General features: G+C 29.5%; 2 protein-coding genes across 3 annotated transcripts; one reads left to right on the top strand and one right to left on the bottom strand.

Annotated features, from left to right (window-relative positions):
• The first annotated feature begins 5014 nt into the window (after nt 1–5014).
• On the top strand, nt 5015–21863 carry LOC133033479 (protein ZINC INDUCED FACILITATOR-LIKE 1-like). Of its 2 annotated transcripts, XM_061108238.1 has the most exons (17): nt 5015–5327; nt 8656–8696; nt 10593–10653; nt 11686–11788; nt 11892–11994; nt 12391–12444; nt 12597–12659; nt 12849–12898; nt 19392–19467; nt 19588–19821; nt 19924–20011; nt 20095–20180; nt 20278–20388; nt 20704–20748; nt 20893–20981; nt 21290–21333; nt 21679–21863. In XM_061108238.1, exons 1-17 carry the CDS (start codon nt 5132–5134, stop codon nt 21771–21773), a joined length of 1539 nt encoding a protein of 512 aa, XP_060964221.1. In that variant the 5' UTR covers nt 5015–5131; the 3' UTR covers nt 21774–21863. The 2 variants fall into 2 exon arrangements, with proteins under 2 accessions (XP_060964221.1, XP_060964222.1); XM_061108239.1 differs by lacking the exon at nt 8656–8696 and having other exon boundaries at nt 5193–5327.
• Nucleotides 16925–18228, bottom strand: LOC133033480 (uncharacterized). Its single transcript, XM_061108240.1, has 2 exons — nt 17142–18228; nt 16925–17034 (listed from the first exon to the last, which is right to left on the bottom strand). The coding sequence occupies exons 1-2, from the start codon at nt 17839–17841 to the stop codon at nt 17006–17008; spliced, it is 729 nt and encodes a 242-aa protein (XP_060964223.1). The 5' UTR covers nt 17842–18228; the 3' UTR covers nt 16925–17005.
• Nucleotides 21864–22223: the final 360 nt, after the last annotated feature.

The following is a 22223-nucleotide window of genomic DNA, read 5'->3' as shown; positions in this document are numbered from 1 at the left end:
GTTCTTTATGTAGATGACATTTTACTTGCCAGCAGTGATTTGTCACTACTAAATGAGACCAAAAATTTTCTGTCTTCCAATTTTGATATGAAAGATCTTGGAGAGGCATCCTATGTTTTGGGGATTGAGATCCATCGTGACAGGAATCGAAAAGTTCTTGGCTTATCTCAAGAAGCTTACATTAATCGTGTGCTCAAAAGGTTCAACATGGATTTATGTAAAGCTGGTTCTGTTCCTATTCTGAAAGGGGACAAGTTCACTAAGCAGCAATGTCCTAAGAACGACTTGGAAAGAGGAGCAATGAAGAACATCCCTTATGCAAGTGTAGTAGGGAGTTTGATGTATGCTCAGGTTTGCACTCGACCTGACATAGCTTTCGTAGTAAATGTTCTTGGGAGATATTTATCTGATCCTGGCCTTGATCATTGGGTTGCAGCCAAGAAAGTTTTGAGATATTTGCAAAGAACGAAGAGTTTTATGCTTGTGTATAAGCATGTTGACAATCTTCAAGTTGTTGGTTATTCAGATTCAGATTTTGGTGGTTGTGTAGATGATTTAAAGTCAACTTCTGGCTATATTTTCACCTTGGCAGTCTTCTGCTATTTCTTGGAAGAGTGTCAAACAGACTTTGATCACGTCATCTACTATGTATGTTGAGTTTGTTGCATGTTATGGGGCATCTTTGCAAGCTTTGTGGCTGAAGAATTTTATTTCGGAGATACGAGTGGTTGATTCTATTTCCACACCTATGCTAATCTATTGTGATAATAATGCTGCTGTTTTCTTTTCAAAGAATAACAAGATTAGTAGTGCTTAAACATATGGAAATAAAGTATCTCACTGTCAGAGACTTGGTCAAGAAAGGAGACATTGTCATTGAAAATTGCAAGACCGAGTCGATGTTAGCTGATCCTCTAACCAAAGGGTTAAGTGCCGTGCTGTTTAATAAACATGTTGTTAATATGGGCATTTTAGAATCTTTTGATCTTTTGGGTTAGTGGGAGTTTTGTTTTCTGTTTGTTTTTAGAAATTATTATTTATAATTTTCTGAATAAAGTTATGAACTACATTTTATGTTTCAATATTTTTTATTATTGAATGGATATGTTTTCAATTATGTTTTGTTATATTCTCGAGAATGATTGAATTGAAAGCATGTGGTTCATATTGTTGTGATCATTGTCTTTTAAATTTATTTGCTTATTGACAATGATATGTTGTTGGCTTAATTCTTTAAGCAAGTTTAGTGACACTTACTTATTTTAAGTGGTGTATGTTTAATTTCATGGCTTATTTATTAAGCATCACGGTATCAGTGAAATTGAGGACTGATAAGGATATTATGTTATTTTAAATTGATCACATGTTGAACATAATTCCTTACCACACTACTAGACTTATTGACCATGTCGATTTAATACTTTGGTATTTGTGATTATGAATGTCTTTTGTTGAGCTAAAAATAATATGACTGTCATAGTTCATTATCAAAGGTTAAATTGGACCGGTATGTTGAGATCTTTATCGAGAGAACTATCATTTTTTAAAGTGGCCACAAATGTTTTCCTGTTGTTCAACCCATGAGTCGTTTTCAAACAAAATTATTTTGATATATAATATATATGTATTAAAATCAATGTAGCCCAAGTGGGAGAATGTTAGACTTTTATTTGGGCTTACATTAAATTTTATTGGTTTTATTAAAACTTGGGTTGATTGGATAGTTCTTTGCTGTGTTAGCCCATGTTGTTGGTGATCAATTGTTAATGGGCTTAGCATCTGTGAGTAAAGTCTAGGTGAAGCAGAAGTGTGGGCTTTTCTAGTTGACTGAAGCCTTTGATGAGCAGGCCCAGCCCAACTAGGGTTTTGTAGCTAAGTCCCCTCCCTAACTCTATAAATACATATTGTCTCATCACAATTGTATACCTTTGATAATCAGATAAAAATAAACTGCTTCTGATTTAGAGATCTAGGGAGGAAGACTTAGTTGATAGTATTGCACTATCAAATTGGAGTAACTGCTGTGGATCAATCAGAGATAATTGCTATGGATCAATCAGGTACACATACCTAATTATTATATCTTATTATTGTGTTCTATGTTATATACAAATAGATCTTGGGTTAATTGTTAATTTATCCACACATCAAGCCTGCAGCAAAATCATTAGAGGCAGTCTATATTTTGTCTAAGTCAAATTACTTTGTACTTATTGAAATTTGACTAATAAATCTTATCTTTGAGCGTGGCCCCGTAAACTGGTAGCAATATACAAGAATTGATGCCACATATAAAATATCATATATCATTTTAATTTCTGTAATTTAATTTTGATCTATTAGGTTCGGTTTCTAATAGAACAAATTTTAATTTTGTTCAAATAATTTTACAATAGTTTTGCATTAAAATTGTTTGTTAATTTCATTTACTAATCATAAAAACACCAAACAAACTCAACAACCCATCAAACTCCATAAGTTAACATGTTAAGAAGATACTACTTATTAGTGTATTGATTTTTGATGTTTGACAAAAACATAAAAGTTAAGTTTTAAGATTCATGTCCATATTCAAATTATTGGCTCCGTTAAAAAAGTACAATTTGTTAAATGTTAAAACATGTATTAAAATTTGAATATTTTAACAAACAATGCCATGAAGAAAATTGAAAAAAGATATATATATATATATTTTAACATTTATTTTCAAGTACAAAAATTAATCAAGAGATTGTAAAGAGAATCAAACGGATATAATTCAAGCCACTTTAATTCGGGATCAATAGTATTTTTCTTCTCAAAAAGCAACAAATATAGCCATGTGACTGAATAAAAACAAATTAATTTCATGGTCACATCATGACAGGCAAAAATATATTCAGACATTTTTCAGACATTTTTCAGCCATGAAATTAACTAGAAGCAAAATTGCATTTGAAGCAAACTACAATCTTTACTTTTATATACTCTGACTCGCAGTCGCATTTTCATATATAACGACAAGAGGGAAAAAAACAAATACATAATATAATTGGGGGTAAATACCATTTTGGACCCTGTGTTTTACAAAAGTTACAGATTGGACCCTGTATTTTGTTAAATGACAAAATGGACCCTGTATTTTCTAAAATAGTAAAAATAGGACCCTGAGCTTAATTTTTGACAACTTTTTTTTTAATACAACCAACTTGAAGACAATGCTTAATAAGAACAGATACAAAAAATATAAACAGTTTTGTCATAGCACTTTTAGATCAGATTATAATTAAACTTTATTTTGACAAAAAATCAATTCAGGGTCCTATTTGTACTATTTTAAAAAATACAGGTCCATTTTGTCATTTAACAAAACACAGGGTCCAATTGGTAACTTTTGTAAAACAGAGGGTCTAAAATGGTATTTACCCTATAATTGGTGTCTTTTTTTTTTTTCTTTTTATAATTTAAAACGTTTAATTTGTATTTAAAAAAATATAATTCTTAAAAAAAAAAAGAATAATTTCAAAAAAAAAAAAATACACAAAAATAACAAAAAAAAAAAATGACAAAATACAGTTGTACAGAATTTTAAATATTTTTATAATTTTTATAATTTTATTTATAAAAAATACGGTCTTTTAATATATTTTTATGTTATACTTTTATTAATTTGTTATTAATTAATTGTTATTTATATATTATTTTTTGTTTTTGTTTGGATGTTATTTTTTTGTGTATTTTTGTGTTGCTTTTATTATTACTTTGTAAAAATATGAAAAAAAATAAACGTAAAAATATAAAAATTTACAAAAAAAAAAAGAAGTAGTATTTATGTAATTATTCAAAAAAAAATTAATAATATTCTTATGTGGGTGGGGTAGGGGACATCCTTTTCTTCTAATCGGATCCAATCCAAATACTAATTGGATTTAGAAAATCATCCTCTGATTCAATTCAATTCAATTACTAATTAAATTGAATCGGTTTTTTTTAATTGAATATCCAATTACATACTCAATTTTTAATATAATTTAAAAATATGAAAAAAAATGCCTAATAATTATATATAAAATTTTATTTAAATTTAATACTATATAAATATATCATTCTTACAAGTTTAATGCAACTAAAAGTTTAAAACAACTTAAAAATAATTTTAGAAATTTCTTTTATGGATATTAAAGTTTTATTTTTTAATTTTTTGAGACATTTCTTTCTTATGGTAGTCGCAATGTTAATATTGTGATTCATAGATTAAATATTTTTACTTTGCCTCTCGGCGTTCTATTCTCTATAACAGTTACACTTACACAAACAATACTACCAACAAAAAGATAGATTTGTTGTTGGCTAAATTGAAAGATAGATTTGTTTTTTAAAATTTATTAAGCAGTCTGCAAACAGTGGAGCTCACTACTTAGCAAGATCTACTTATCAATGGTCCCTCGAAGTAATGCGTCCTTAGTGTTTATTTCTATATTAATGAACAATTTAAATCTCTAAAGAAGTTTTATCTTCTTTTGTCAAAAAAATAAAATGAAATAAAACATCATTGAAAATATATACAGAGACAAAATAATTATGAGAGTAAAACACAGGGTCTAATTTATAACTTTTGCAAAACACATAGTCCAAAATGGTATTTATCAAAAAAAAAATATAATTAAAATATTTTTTATATATAAATAAATATATAAATATTTTTTACTATATATTAAATGTAATTAAATTAGATAAGTTTTATTTTGAGATTAAAATGCAACAACATATTCAATCGATTAGATTTGATTGGATCTTGTAGTACCATCGGGTCTAAATATTACGAGGTGTTTTTCAACTCCAGCTGGCTGCCTCTACAGTAAACACTGTTAACTAAACTACAAAACATATCTCTCCCTTGTCTTCAAAATATATATTAATAATAAAATCGCCATGTATGACTAATTAAAAATTTCGTACGTCTACTTGGTACAGCTAGTTGTAACGAAATAAATAAATATATATTTATGTATAATAAGTTAAAAAGAGAAAGAGATTGATTAAATAATATTGGTTATTTCTTTCTCAATCACAACCTCGCCTATATATATAGACACACACACAGCCTACACATAAATTATATAGAAGGAAGAAAGCAATAATAATAATAAAAATGGGAGAAGAAATAAATAATAAAGATGAGTATAGCCATAGGGAGAGGTTATTGATTCCTAAAGAGGAGGAGAAGGAGAAGGAGTACTTCTACCACCCAAACTGCCCTGGCTGCAAGGTCCAACAATATAAAGATTTGCAGCAAGGTTTCCCTGTTCGAGACCTATTTCGCATTTGGGCTATTGTCCTCGCCAGTGGTACGTATCAATTCAATAATAATCTTATTAGTATTCTCTCTGTTTTTTTTTATGATTTTACCTGGGGATTTATTCATTCTTTTCAGAAACAATCCAATCCTCTACGTTTCTCAGCTTTCGATGATTGTTGTTTTTTTTTTTTTCCAAATCTCATATGTATTAATCCTCTGTCCCAATCTTATCACCATTGCAAAATATGTTAATTATTTGAGAATTTATGATAATATTTGAACTAATAAATAAGGTGATTTGTAGGAGAAAACTTATTTGATGAGAATTTAAAATGAATATTCGGTTCATGTTGTTGATGATGATGATGAAGTTTGAGTTTACAAAAGTAACACGTCCAATTTTCCCAAATCACTCACATATTTGGTAAAATGGGAAAAGTAAGGAGTAAGTTGAAAAATACCCCTTTTATTAATCAATTAATCAAATTTACCATCTTGAAGTGTTTAGAAAAAGAGGTAAAAATAATAAATTTTGAAAAAGAGGGTAAAAATAAAAAAGAACAATATAAAAAAGTTATAGAATTTAATTTTCTAAAAGTAACTCCTACTTTCAAAATTGGGATGGGGCATTGGGTGGGCCCATAAGTGGACTCAATCATATGGGCTAGAATTACTTTGCTTTTTACACATTAGGTGGAAGTTTGATTTTGGTTGTTTAAAAGTGTATCAATAATGAATAGGCACACTAGTAAAGACTAAAGAGGATAATAATAAAATAAGTAGTAACGATCAACGTGGATATAAAATATATCATACTTTTACACATTTACTTTCAGAAAAAGAAAAAAAAAATCCATAACTATTGTTTTAATAATATTGGATTGGGGCCCAAATTATTTGTGAATTGGCCTTAAATTATATATTATTGTTAATGGCACTAACTAATGACCTCTAATAAACTATATTAAATTCCACTAATAATAAATATTAATTTCATAATAATCTTAAACATCACTAATACTCTTTACCAACTCTCTTCATTAGATTGTGAGTACCTAGTGCAGATCCGGATTGTTGTTGGCCCTCAGAATAATTGAAAAATTTAGGCTAAATAAAAGAATAGGTAATCTTTTTAAAAATCACTAAAAAATATATGTATTTTTAAGGGATTTGTTTTTCTCTTTAGAGACTCTTAAACTAGTTGGGCCTTTAAGTGCAAGCTTAATCCGCTCACAAAAATATTGTAAGTATTATAAATTTGAAGAAATTTTATTGTATATCCATTTTTTATGGGAAACTTACAAAAATACTAGAATTTGGGTTAACTTTTACAAAAATACTGTTACACGGATTTTTTTTAAAAAATATTATGTTTTTATAAAACACCAGTAGAACACAAAACAGAACAACTCAAAACAACAGTAGAACAACTAAAAAACACCAGTAGAACAACAGTGAAAACTTAACATAGTATACTGTAGTATGAAACTTATAAAAAGACACAGTAAAAAAATAAAAATAAAATACCGCCTAGCAGTATTTTTGTAAAAAAATGGCAAAAGTTAGTATACCATGTAAATTTTCCTTTTTTTATTTATTTTAATTTTTACCTTCATTTTCATATTCTTTAAGATATACTCACTTTTATAAATGATGTTCTCATTATACCCCTTAAGTTAATGTAAAACATGTACTAGATTTAACTAGAGAGTAAGGTTATATTGGGCAATCTACTTAAAAAAAAAAATTTAAGTAAATTTTAATGAAATGTAATATGAGGATATTTTTTATTGATGTATACAAAAAAAATATTTCTCAACTTATTTCAAATTGGCCTGGTTCATTAAAATAATAATAATGATACTAATATTTTGGGATATTGGCGGCTAAACTACCTGAACTTTACGGTTTGTAACACTTAACCACAAAAACTAAATTTTTGGGGGCTAAACTACCTAAACCCCGGTTCCGTTTTGTTCTGCACACCTCCGTCCAAGAATCACAGTTAAGTGTCATGGTGGATTGTCCACGTGTACACACTTGTACACGTGGCAAGTTTTTAGTGGCCCACGTAATATTAATTTTAAAAAATAATTATAAATATTTAAAAAAATTAAAAAATCAGAAAAAAAATATTTTAAAAAATTATTATAAATATTCAAAAATTATAAAAATAAATAAATTATAAAAAATATTTTGTGTTTTTTCTTTTTTTCTTTCCTTTGTTTTTTCTTTTCTTCTTCTTCTTCTTTTCCTGCGTGCAAGACCAAAACCCCCAACCAAAATCCTAGCCCTCCTCTTCTTCTTTTCTTCTCTCTCCCTCAGAGCTCTCTCTCTCCTTCTCTGGCAGCCACACGCGGCTCTAACCCCTGCTCCGATGAGCCACCATCGTTGAGATCGACAAACCCCCCCACCCAGTACCCAAAAAACCCCACCCCTATTCATCCCAACCCCATTTCTGCAAATCCACCCATCTCGCTTCAAACACCACCCCCGCCTTTACCGTCGATGGGACCTGCAGAGGCAAGACCCGCCAAGGACTCTTTTCCCCAGGGGCTACAAGCGCCCTGAGATCAAAGTTCCCAATTTTGTACTCCAGTTGGACCCCGAGAATGTCTTGGGTGATGATGCTGCATTGGATTTGATCGACAGGGTCGTGTCCAAATGGGTCGGGATTGTCATTCTCACTGCCAGCGGCCAAACTAATGGCAGAAGAAGAAGAAGAAGAAGAAGAAGGGTTAGGGGAGGGGGATTCTGTCGAGAAGAAAGACAAAGAAAAAGAAAAAGAGAAAGAGAAAAAAAAAAAGAAAAAGAAAAAGAAAAATAAAAAAAAATAATTTTTTTCGATCTGATTTTTTAATTTTTTAAATATTTGTAATTATTTTTTAAAATTAATATTACGTGGGCCACTAAAAACTTGACACGTGTACAAGTGTGTACACGTGGACAGTCCACCGTGGCACTTAACTGTGATTCTTGGACGGAAGTGTGCAGAACAAAACGGAACTGGAGTTTAGGTAGTTTAGCCACCAAAAATTCAATTTTTGTGGTTAAGTATTACAAATCGTAAAGTTCAGGTGGTTTAGCCGTCAATATCCCTAATATTTTAAATAAGTTGTGTTGTTAATCGGCATATAAAAATATAACATTCTAGATTATAGAAGATAATTACGTGATTGGCTCTAAAGTTTTGAATGTGTTGGTCATTTATCTTTTTGGATGTCTTAATTAATCAATAATGTTTTATGTATTTAAGCTTAACCCTTATTTACCACATTATATAATGATTTTCTATATAGTATATGATAATATTCTTTTGTTTCATGCCGTACGGAACCCTAACTATTTTTCCATTTGATTTTGGTTAATATTTTCAGCTTTGCCAATATCGTCTCTGTTTCCATTCCTTTATTTCATGGTGAGTCGTACTACTAATAATTTGTTATAGTTTTGATCAGAATTCTCTTCCTATACCTTTCAAAATAATTTATTTGCCTTGTTTCCATCTTATCATAACGTGTCAGTTTAATTAGTGGTGTGGGCTCCTATAATTCATCGTGAATTTTCCACATCCATAATTTGTAACAAATTAATCATGGTCGTTCGAGTTGTTTTGTCACATTAAAATAATGTGCCCCTTCTTCATACTGTGCAATCCTTTATTTATTAATTCTAGATGCCTGGTCAATTATAATTTAGGAGCTACTGATATATCAAATTTAATTCACACGTGGCTTATAAATTGTTATAGTTTTATATAATTTAATTTAATAATTTTACAAAATATCGTGAAATCAAATAAAACGTAAATAGTGTTAAATACTATTTATACTCAATAATAATTTTTTTAATTATTATTATTATAATATTATTTACTCTACTCTTTTTTTTTTTTGATAAAGTACTCTACTGTAGATTAATTCACACGTGGCATATTAAGTCTTCTATAATAATTTTAAGAAATATTAATAATTTTAGGCACTATATTTATGTTCAATAATAATGTTTTTTTTAATTACAGTATTATTATTATTATAATAATTTTTACTGTACTGTAAATTTATTTTTTAAAAAAAACTCTATTAATGTGATGTGATGATTACTATACTCATGAAAAAAAAAGTTTATTAATGTGATGATTACTAGACTCATGATGACTCATAATGATAAAAGAAACTCTCAATTTAACTACTATCATTCTGTACTTTTTTTTTTTGAGAAAGTACTATCATTCTGTACTTATCTATAAGTGTAACATCTTCTTTAAATAAAAAAGTGTAACATCGTTTTAAATAGGCCTTTTGGTATTTTGACATTCAGAATTTTTTTTAATTTATATTTTTAGGGTATTTAAATATTTTAGTATTTAAAAAAGTTTTTTAATTTATATTTTTTTTGCTCGTTATAATCATGTAACACAATATAAATTTTTAAAAAATTTTAAATATTTTATAATGCCTAAAATAAAATTTATATTACTTTTTTTTTATACGTGTTGTAAATAACTATTTAAATTTCATTTTCGGTATTGTAAATTATTCAAAAAAAAAATTAAAAATTTTATAAAAAGAATCATAAATAGTTACAACATACACACAATCAAATAAAAAATTAACTTATATATTTTTGTGTGTCAAAACATGTAAGGAGCTCAACAAAAAGATCCTTTAAAGGTCCACTAATTTTTTTTTTCTTAAATGTATGATTTCTATCTAAAAATGTTTGTGATTATTTAAAATTATATAAAAATAATAGTGTGTAATTGAAATGTATAAATAAAAATGTTATATATTTCATTATATACAATTGGGATTAATTACATATTATAGGGTATATTGAAACTGTGTGTAGATAAAAAGATTTAAGTTTGTATCCTTACACAGTACCCTTCCAAACTAAATAAATAAATAAGTATGCAATATATTACCTTTTTTTTATTTATTTTTTTTATTTATTATTTTTTTATCCCGGCTAAAAATCAAAGTCAAATAACATACAAATGATGCACTCTTAATTATTTTATCATTAACTACTACAATATATTCATAGTTCACTAAAAATAAGTATAGTTCCTTTTTTTTTTTCTTTTCTTTTAATGTTTAGTTTTAGTCATAATTAAAAGATAATATATAAGTATGTATTTTGTCACTAATATAAGTACACCCATTATTTTTTATTGAAACTTTATAGTTACATACAATTCTTTCCTTAGTTTTTTTTTTTTTTTTGGTGATAATGTCTAAAACTAAAATACTTTGTAACGTTTGTTATTTACTTTCTAATTTGTTAATGTTGTGTCAATGTGATTTTGCAGATTAGGGACTTAAATATTGCTGAAAAAGAGGAGGATATTGGCTACTATGCTGGTTATGTTGGTGAGTTTATTATTTTATTTAGTAAGGCTTCTTTATAAGTCGTATAAGAGTTATATTGTATTAAACAATAAATAATATTTAGATAAAACAATATATTTATTAATTATATACTACCACTAAAATTTTTAATTTGTATTATTTTATACATATGATCCGTATTAGTTTGTATTATAATATTTATAAAGAATTTGAGATCAACCTTAATTTTCGACTCAGATCCAGGGACTTGAACCCCGAACTCGGGACTGAATTTGGACTCTCGAGACTTAAACTAGGACTCGAGACCCGGACTGGACCCAAACCCCGGACTAGAGTCACATACCCCGAACCCTAGACCCGGACCCAAATCTAGACCCAAAACCTAAATCGAACCTAGACTCAGACCCAAACTGGATCCGGACTCGACCTGTAGTCGGTGTTGCAGTTGAGTTTATTAAAAATATATTATAACTTACACAACCTGTTAAATACAAGTCAATACTATAAAAATAGTATTGTATTAAATAATACTAATACAACACAATATAATACAAAATAACTTACAACACAATACAATATATAATACAATAGTATAAATAACAGTTATATACTAATAGAAACAACTAATTTTGTAGTAATGTAATTATATAAATATTGTCTTGTACCTTTCATATATTCATATCTCACTACAAAAAAATATATAGTGACAACTTTTTAGTCATAACAAAAAAAATTGTGATTAAATGTGATTTTTAGTCATAACAAAAAAGTTACTTGTGACTAAACATAGTATTTAGTTACAAATTGTAACTAATTTAGTTTTAATCACAACAAGTTTTGTTACTAAAAACACATTTAGTCACTATAAATTGTAATTTTTGTGACTATAATTTTAACTACGGACTTTTTAATCACAACGTAGGAATAATAAATTATAATTAGTTATAATTTTTTTACTTTTAGTCACAAATTTTATTGTGACTAAAAGTAAAATTTTTTATAGTGTCTTTTATTTTATGATCATTATTTTTAAACTTTAAAATATATATGAAGGGTCATCGTATATGCTTGGGAGAGCATTAACATCTGTTTTCTGGGGATACGTGGCCGATCGCTATGGCAGAAAACCAGTCATCATAATAGGAACTTTCACAGTGTTAGTAACTTAATTATTTCATTCTAATACTAATTCATCTCAAAGCTTATAAATTATTAATTATTTGTTTTACAATGACAGCTTGTTTCTCTATTTATCTCAGGGTTATTTTCAACACCCTGTTTGGACTTAGTCTAAACTTTTGGATGGCCATAGCTACACGGTTTCTTCTTGGATGTTTTAATGGTTTGTTAGGGCCAATAAAGGTACACCATAAAGATGTAATTATAATATTAGTTTTAATTAATAGTATAAATATAATTAAATATTGAATTTCACGTGATTTAATATAATAATTTTTAGATCGGATATAATTGGGCTAACCGTGCCTAGAAACTACCTAACCCAATGGCTAAAAAAACCTCTTAAAAATTACATATTTTTAATAATTTTTAAAAATACTACATATTTTTCATAATATAATCTCAAAAATATATTTTTTTTTAATTTTTTTTTTCTATAGTCCAATAAATTTAAAGGCCTCTTTTAGGAGATGTTGCTAAAAACAAAACTTCTAGGTGCATGAGGCACCACTGGTGCTCAATAAAAATACTATTTAATTAATTATAGTTAACATTTTACCTAATTTTAGTAACTGGCAGGCTTATGCAACTGAATTATTCCGGGAAGAACACCATGCTATAGGACTTTCAACGGTGAGATTATACAAGTATACTAATATATATATATGATCTTTGAAATGAATGTTACATATACATAACTAATGAATGGTAAATATTTTATTAAATTAACAGGTTTTTTTTAATTTTAATTAATTTCGACCAATTATAATAATACTTGATCTCAGGTGAGTACGGCATGGGGCATAGGATTGATCATAGGCCCGGCTATGGGAGGCTTTTTAGCTCAGGTGCCACTAAAAAAAATCTTAATAATCAATTGTTCATTTCATTTTATTTTGAGGTTATAATAAAGAACCAACTCTATATATCTGATTATTTCTAATATATTGAGTACATAAATTAGTTTTTTTTTTTTCTTCTAATGTTGAACACACAAATAATTAGTTTTTAATATATATATTTTTTTCGCGATTCAGCCAGCAGAGAAATATCCAAATATATTTTCACAAGATTCATTTCTTGGGAGGTACTCTATTTGTTTATTTATTTGATTTATTTAGTTTCAATACTAACGAGAGTGAGTAATGAATGATGTTATTTACATCTATTTATAATATAAGTAATAATATATATTTTCTTGATTATAATGTTAGAAATACTGTAAACTCAGAATATAGCCCTAATTAATTCATGAGAATCAAATAATAGAATATAGATTAGCGGAAGCGTACCGGAGTTCATAGAATCGATCTTTGATTGGTATGATCTTCCAATTTTGCATCAAAACCTTTGAAACCTTATTTTCCTGATGATGGGGATTCAGGAACTCTGTAAAAATATGATACGATGCAAAATGAGGACCCATACCTGTTATATTACCAACAGACAAACCTGTTGGCAATATTTTGGACTATTTCTATTTGGCCCCTCATCAATATAGAAATTGTCTAATTGGTATCCACATATTAAAATCATGACAATCATGCCCTTAAGTCATAAACTTTATTCCAAAATAGACCACATAAATTTGACTTATTTATTTGATGACCCAACACACATTTTATATATACAATTGTGACCCTATTTATTTCTAACAATCTCCCACTGGGTCACATATGTAAACATATAAATGTGTTAACCTTATTGAGCTCATAACTTTGTCATCATAACCATAGGCATGTGCAATCTCGTCCATTAACTATATCAACATAGGATCAAAGCGATTTTCGTTGTATCAATCACAACTAAACCCATCAATGGTCACATATATCAACATAGCCAAATGACATAGATCAATCATGATAATGTGGTATGAAAATTACATGCATGGTGATCTATTCATGTCAATTTTTAATTGGTCCTACTTTACTTTATGGAGATCAAAACTTTAGCTTAAATGTACAAAGTGAAATAAACTGAATAACATAATTTCTGATCAGAAAAATATCCAAATACACATGTTTCATGAAACAAATAAAACACACTAAAGACAAACTCCCACTGAATCTAGATGTCCTCATAATCTAAAACACCCATACGAGCAGTGTGCTCATGAAAGACCTTGGGTGGCAAACCCTTAGTAAGGGGGTACGCAATCATGGAGTTTGTACCTAAGTGTTCTATACAAATACATCCACTTTGTACCCTTTCTTTTACAACAAGGAACTTGATGTCAATGTGTTTTGACTTCGTCGAGCTCCTATTGTTGTTGGAATACAATACAGCTGATTTATTGTCACAATACAACTTAAGTGGTCTTTCAATTCCATCCACAATGCGCAGCCCAGTGACAAAGTTCCTCAGCCATATACCATGGTTGGATGCCTCATAACATGCAACAAATTCTGCTGCCGTGGTGGATGAAGCTATGAGTGTTTGTTTTGCACTCCTCCATGATATAGCTCCACCACCTAACAGATATATGTAGCCCGAAGTGGATCTCCTACTATCTTGGCATCCCGCAAAGTCAGAGTCAGAGTACCCAATGATCTCAAAGTGATCTGACCTCCTATATGTGAGCATGTACTCTCTTATTCTCTTCAAATATCTCATAACCTTTTTGGATGCCTTTTAGTGATCAATTCCTGGATTGCTTAAGTATCTACCTAACACTCCAATAATGTACGCTATATCTGGATGCGTACAAACTTGAGCATACATTAGACTCCTGACAACTGAAGTGTAGGGAATCTGTTGCATTTCTTTAACTTCAAGGCTTCCTTTAGGGCATTGTTTAAGACAAAATTTGTCTCCTTTAACGACAGGGGTATCACCTGGTCTACAATCTTGCATGCCAAACCGTTTGAGTACTTTATCGATATAGCTCTTTTGTGATAATCCAAGAATACCCCGAGAACGGTCTCGATGTATTTGAATTCCTAAAACAAAAGAGGCGTCACCAAGATCTTTCATCTCAAAATGCTTCGATAGAAATCTCTTGGTTTCGTGCAATAAGCCTATATCATTAGTGGCAAGCAATATGTCATCGACATATAGAACCAGAAATATACATTTACTCCCACTAAACTTATGATACACACAATCATCAACAGCATTCATCTCAAAACCAAATAAGAGAACCACTTGATGAAATTTGTGGTACCATTGACGGGAAGCTTGCTTGAGTCCATAGATGGATTTTTTTAATTTGCAAACCATTTTCTTTGGGTCACCGACCACAAAGTTTTCTGGTTGCTCCATATAAATTGTCTCATCAATGTCGCCATTGAGAAACGCTGTTTTAACATCCATCTGATGTAACTCAAGATCAAAGTGAGCAACAAGTGCCATTATTATCCTGAAAGAGTCTTTCGATGAAACTGGAGAGAAAGTCTCTTTATAATCAATGCCTTCTTTCTGAGTATAGCCTTTTGCTACAAGACGTGCCTTAAACCTCACCACATTACCATTTTCATCCCTCTTGGTTTTAAATATCCATTTACAACCAATTGGTTTTACATCTTGTGGTAATGGGACAACTTCCCAAACTTTATTGTCTTGCATAGACTTATTCTCTTCATTCATGGCATCATTCCACTTTTGAGAGTTAGAACTTTTCATGGCCTGATGAAAGTTGATTGGATCATCTTCCATCATTCCAATGCCATCCTCATGTTCTTGAAGATACACTATGTATTCATATGGATTAATAGCATTTCTTCTTTCTCTAGTGGACCGTCGCAAAGGCACTTGTTCTTGAGGTTGTTGAGTTTGTACCTCTGGGGTTTGATTGACTATGTTTGGTTGCTCTTGATCTAAAACTTGATCAATATTAGGAATGGAATCCTGAATATTGTCAAAAGCAACTATTGGAATAGGAATCAACTCATCTTCAAGAGAAGTGGGTGATTCTAAATCCTCCTCAAAAACAAAGTCTTTAACCGTATTTCTCCCCCAAAACTCAATATCCTCAAAGAACTTTGCAGTTCCCGTTTCAAATATATTCTTTACTTTGGGATCATAAAACTTGAAACCCCTAGATCGTTCAGAATATCCAATAAAGTAGCTGCTCACAGTTTTAGGTTCCAGCTTCTTTTCATTTGGCCTATAAGGCCTGACCTCAGCTGGACATCCCCAAACATGAAAGTGCTTAAGACTAGGCTTTCGCCATGTCCAAAGCTCATAAGGTGTTTTTCCAGCTGCTTTAGTTGGTACCCTATTCAAAATGTAGGCTGCTGTCTTAAGTGCCTCTCCCCAGAGTGATTCTGGTAAGGTTGAATGACTGATCATACTCCTTACCATATCTTTAAGAGTACGGTTTCGTCTTTCAGCAACACCATTCATGCTAGGAGATCCTGGCATAGTGTACTGTGGGACAATTCCACACTCCTCTAGATATCTGGCAAAAGGTCCTGGACGTTGTTCACCTGATCCGTCGTATCTACCATAGTACTCACCACCACGGTCAGACCTGACTTGCTTTATTCTTTTGCTAAGTTGATTCTCAACTTCAGCCTTAAAAGATTTGAACACGTCCAACACTTGAGACTTTTCATGAAGTAGAAATAGGTACGCATATCTTGAGTAATCATCTATGAATGATACGAAATATCGTTGACCATTCCAAGAAGGTGTAGGAAATGGCCCACAAATATCTGTATGTATCAACTCTAAGACATCTATAGCTCTTTTCGCACCCAATTTCTTTGTTTTGGTCTGTTTTCCTTTGATGCATTCAATGCAAACATCAAAGTCTGAAAAATCAATTGAATCTAAAATTCCATCAGACACAAGTCGCTCAACTCTATTTCTAGAGATGTGACCTAACCGTTTGTGCCATAAGGAACTTGATTTTTCATTATCCATTTTACGCTTAGTACCACGTGATTCCACATTCAAGGTTTCATTATAAGAAGCAACAGTGTCAAGCAAATATAAGTTGTCATAAACCATAAGTGAACCAGTTCCAACAGTATTTGAATTAATAGATAAACTAAAGCAATTGTTTCCAAATGAACAACAATAACCCAATTTGTCCAAACAAGAAACAGAAACCAAATTCCGTCTAAAAGACGGTACAACAAAAGTATCTATTAAGTCCAAATAGTAACCAGTACTTAACAACAACCTAAAATGCCCTAGTGCTTCTACATTTACCGACTTGCCATCTCCCACATAAATGCTTCTTTCAGCATCATTTGGCTTTCGGTAACTCAGGCAACCCTGCATAGAAACACTGATGTTAGTAGTAGCACCGGAATCTAACCACCAAGTGTTTCTTGGTACTGAAGCTAAATTTACCTCAGAACAGACCAAAGTAAGAAATGTACCTTTCTTTGCTCGCCATGCAATATACTTAGCACATTCCTTCTTCATGTGTCCTTTCATGTTACAAAAGTAACAAGCATCATCATTATTGGCTTGAGTTTGTTTCTTATGAGCAGGACCTTTATCCTTAGCAGCCTCATTCTTTCTTTTCTTGCCCTTATCTTTAGAGGTGCTTGCCAAATGAGCACTTTCAGTCTTCTCTTGCTTCAATCTTTCTTCCTCTTGAACACAAAATGAAATGAGCTCATTAAGAGTCCATTTCTCCCTTTGGCAGTTGTAACTGACTTTAAATTGACTGAATTGTGGAGGAAGAGAGATAAGCACTAAATGCACAAGCAAGTCATCCGAAAGCTCAAGCTTTAGTGCCTTCAACTTTGAAGCAAGGTGAGACATTTCCATAATGTACTCCCTTATGTTTTCCTTGCCCTTAAACTTCATGGAAATAAGTTTCTTTAAAAGAGTACTTGTTTCCGCCTTATCGCTTTTTGCAAAGCGCTTCTCAATTTCAGCAAGGAAAGTTGTGGCATCGGTGACCTCCTCGGACACCGCACCCCTAAAAGCCTCAGGTATGCCGCGCTTAATGATCATAAGACTCATGCGGTTTGAACGGTCCCACTTCTCATAAATCCTCCTTTGCTCGGAGGTACTGGTATCCGTAAGAGAAGCAGGACGATCCATCCTTAATGCAAGGTCAAGATCCATGCAGCCAAGAACAATAAAAATGTTCTCCTTCCAGTCCTTAAAGTTATTACCATTAAGGACCGGTACCGAATTAAGATTAGCAGATACACTAGCAACAGCTGAAAAGAACAATACAATTACATAAATAACATGCTCATATAAGAATCCAAATAAAACAATAAATTCAAATATTGGTTAATCCCATCTCAAGATACCAAACACAACATTAATATTAAGTCTTTGGACAGTAATATTAATTGTAAGCGGTACTCTTGTTGTAGTGATCAAACATTGACAATAAATTATGTCAAACAATATGCAATCTTTGGACTAACACATTGTTCACACAAAATACCTTATAATTGTCACACATTTATCACCACAAACATGCATGAAATTCATCCAAATATTAACTTACCTTTGGGTTAATTAATAAATTTATGAATTACATACACACAATTATCATAATATTTTTATTAAATTAATCTACACAAAAGAGATCACTTTGGTGATATTTTGTTTCAATTAATTTAACTAAAATATTAAATATCCTTAATAAATTTTAAACCAAAATTTGAATTTAATTGTTACTGAATTATTATTATTATTTAATAAAATAATAACAATAATAAAAAACCCAATAAATATATATCCATACACAATAAAACAAAACATATTAAACTGTAAGTGGCATTTTATTTTATCCTTTATATATATTTATATATGTATGCCATTGATGTATGAATACTGCCAAAATACTTAATTCACAAATATAATTGCTACGTATATATATGAACCTATCATATATATATATATATAAACTTGATTTCATGAAAATTTATAACAGAGAAATTACTTTTAGACTACCGTATATGTATACAAAGGATGCGGTAAAAGATTACAGATTCGACATTCATATTCGACATGTAAAAGGATACATATTCAGTATCTAATCAACATATATATATGAACGGATATATATATTCGACAGTACATTTATACCGAATACTAATTGCAAAAAGAATAATTTAATGGAAAATCAATATTACCATAAATTCTCAAGAATTAATTTAGGGATGCTCTTGATACCACATGTTAGAAATACTGTAAACTCAGAATATAGCCCTAATTAATTCATGAGAATCAAATAATAGAATATAGATTAGCGGAAGCGTACCGGAGTCCATAGAATCGATCTTTGATTGGTATGATCTTCCAATTTTGCATCAAAACCTTTGAAACCTTATTTTCCTGATGATGGGGATTCAGGAACTCTGTAAAAATATGATACGATGCAAAATGGGGACCCATACCTGTTATATTACCAACAGACAAACCTGTTGGCAATATTTTGGACTATTTCTATTTGGCCCCTCATCAATATAGAAATTGTCTAATTGGTATCCACATATTAAAATCATGACAATCATGCCCTTAAGTCATAAACTTTATTCCAAAATAGACCACATAAATTTGACTTATTTATTTGATGACCCAACACACATTTTATATATACAATTGTGACCCTAATTATTTCTAACATATAATCCATGGACTTAAATTTTATGCAGGTTTCCATATTTCTTACCTTGCATTGTTATATCAACTTTCGCACTTGGAGTTGCCATTCCTTGTTTTTGGCTTCCCGTAAGTATATTTTTTTTTTATATATTCTTAATTATCTTTTCTTTTTTTTTATATATATATTTGCAAATTATTTTTGACAATAATAATTTATAATTTACAAAATAAATATTATTATAACAGGAAACATTACACAATCATCACAGTGGAAATAACAGATCATCGAGCAGTAACCTGATTGAAGGGTTAGAAACAGGAGCACAATCTTTCACTTCTGATACTGATCATCATCATGAACCACAAAATAAAGAGAACCAAACTACTCAGTCTAAGAAAAGCCTTTTAAAAAATTGGCCATTAATGTCATCTATTATTGCTTATTCAGTTTTCGCACTTCATGATATGGCATACTCAGAGGTAATATTATACTGTACAACATATTTATTACATGTTAAATAAATAAACCATATGTATCTACTTGTGAGTGACAATTAAGCTTTTTCTTTTTTTGTTATTAAGATTTTCTCATTATGGGCTGTGAGTCCCAAAAAATTTGGGGGCTTAAGTTACTCAACTGAGAATGTTGGTGAAATTCTTTCTTTCTCAGGTGCAAATCTGATCATATTTTAAGTTTGAAATACATTAATTTGACATGTACATACTAAGTAATTAACTACGTTTTGATTCTAGGCCTTGGTCTTTTGATCTTCCAAACGTTGTTCTACCCACATGTGGAAAAAATATTTGGTCCAATAATGGTGTCACGAATTGGAGGGGTATGTAATATTCTTTAGAAAAGACAATTACTCTTTCCTTAATTATAATATATGTAATACTTTATTAATGATTGTATTTTTTGCCCTTTATAAACAGTTCATATCAATACCTGTATTGGCATGTCACCCCTTCATAGCTATGATATCATCAGGGTTGGCCGTTTGGATCTTGATAAACATTGCATCACTCGTAAAGAATGTCTTAAGTGTAAGTTAATATTATATAATGCTTTAATAAAAAATTGCTAAAAAATATTGTTGGTGCCTAGTACTTTTCTTGTGTCATACTATTATTATAAATGTAATTAAATAACGGGTCTCATAAGAAAATAAATTTAAAAGAATATCGCTAACTAACGATGCTCTATATAATATATACATCTTGCAATTATTTATAGCAAAATTTTTTTAATTTGATTAGAAAAAGGAGCAAAAGTGAAATTAAGGTATTGAATTTTGGTTTTCTGTTTTTATATTACTTGCTTTGCTTGGACTAACAAATTATTTTAATTTGTGTGACCAGATCTCCATTGTAACTGGCTTGTTCATTCTGCAAAACAGAGCAGTGGTATTTTTTCTTTTCCTTTTCTCTTTCTTTTATTTATTTATTTTTTATTTTTTAAAGCATGATTAGTCTTATTTTAAGTAAAAATTATATTATTAATATGAGTGGTTAATTAATTAAGTTGTATAAAATGCAACAACACAACAGGATCAAGATCAAAGAGGTGCTGCTAATGGCATTGCTATGACTGCAATGTCTCTTTTTAAAGCTATTGGTCCAGCTGCAGGAGGTGCAATGTAAGTAACTAATTAATAATAATCATTTGTTTATTTTCTAAATCAATAATAGATTTTGTAAATTTTTAAAATCTAAGCTTATATTGTTATAGGTTGTTACTTTTATGCTATATTTTGAATAAAATTTCTCAAACAACATATTAATAACAAATATCTTACCCATTTAATATGCATTTTGTAAGATGTTAGATCATGTTCTTGACGAAAAAATGATCATGATCTGATAAAAGAATTTTTCTTTTTAAGTCAATATTTATCTTTAAATAAAAAGATTACGAATCCCTTAAATAATTATTTGTATTCAACAGATTTTCTTGGGGAGAAACGCGTTTGAACGTATCCTTCCTTCCAGGTAATATTAATATATCTTTATTTTTAATTTACAAGTTAATTTTTTATTTTTATTGTAAGGTATTATTATTATTTATTAAGGGCTCGTTTGCAAAGTCGTATATTGTATTGTATTGTATTAAATTGAATTATATATATCATATTTTTATATAATATTACGCTAAATTTTAATTTATATTAAAATATTATATCTTTAAGTGTCCATAAAAAGTAATACCACATATAGTTTTACATAAAAATATTGTATAAAATATAATTTAATATAATACAATACGACTTTCTAAAAGAGCCATAATTGAACAAAGTTGTGAGAATCTGAACTAAATGTTGAAACACTTGAATGCAGGTGTCCAGTTAGTTTTCTTCATCCTCATTTTGGTTGAGGTCATCGGAGTGATATTGACATTTAAACCATTTCTAATAGCGCGTTCAGTTGCTTAATTTAAGTTGCAATTTTCATATGTAACATATAAAAAAATATATATTTATATATATTTAATACTTAAGCATATTGTGTTTATTAATTTTCAATTGATTATGTTACTTTCTATAGATAATAGATACAGTAGAACCTCTATTTAAGAATACTCTAGTCAAGAATAACCTCTAATTTATTATAAAAAAAATTAAGTCCCGATTTGGGCTAGTTATAAATAAGAATAACCTCTAAATTGTAATTAATTATACATTTTTTTAAGTCCCGTATTAACAAAGTATACCTCTATATAAGAATAATTATATCTTAATAAAATATATACATGTATTTTGTAAATTTATTTATGTAAAATTAATAATTTTATATTAAATTATAATACATGTATAAAATTATATTTATTCTAAAATATTTCTATTATGATATAGTATTAATGATTATTTATTGTTATTATTGTT

This window comes from Cannabis sativa, chromosome 1 (assembly GCF_029168945.1).
Source record: "Cannabis sativa cultivar Pink pepper isolate KNU-18-1 chromosome 1, ASM2916894v1, whole genome shotgun sequence".
Lineage (NCBI taxonomy): Eukaryota > Viridiplantae > Streptophyta > Magnoliopsida > Rosales > Cannabaceae > Cannabis > Cannabis sativa.
Note: the sequence above shows the minus strand (reverse complement) of the source record. Positions and strands in the feature narration are given on the sequence as shown.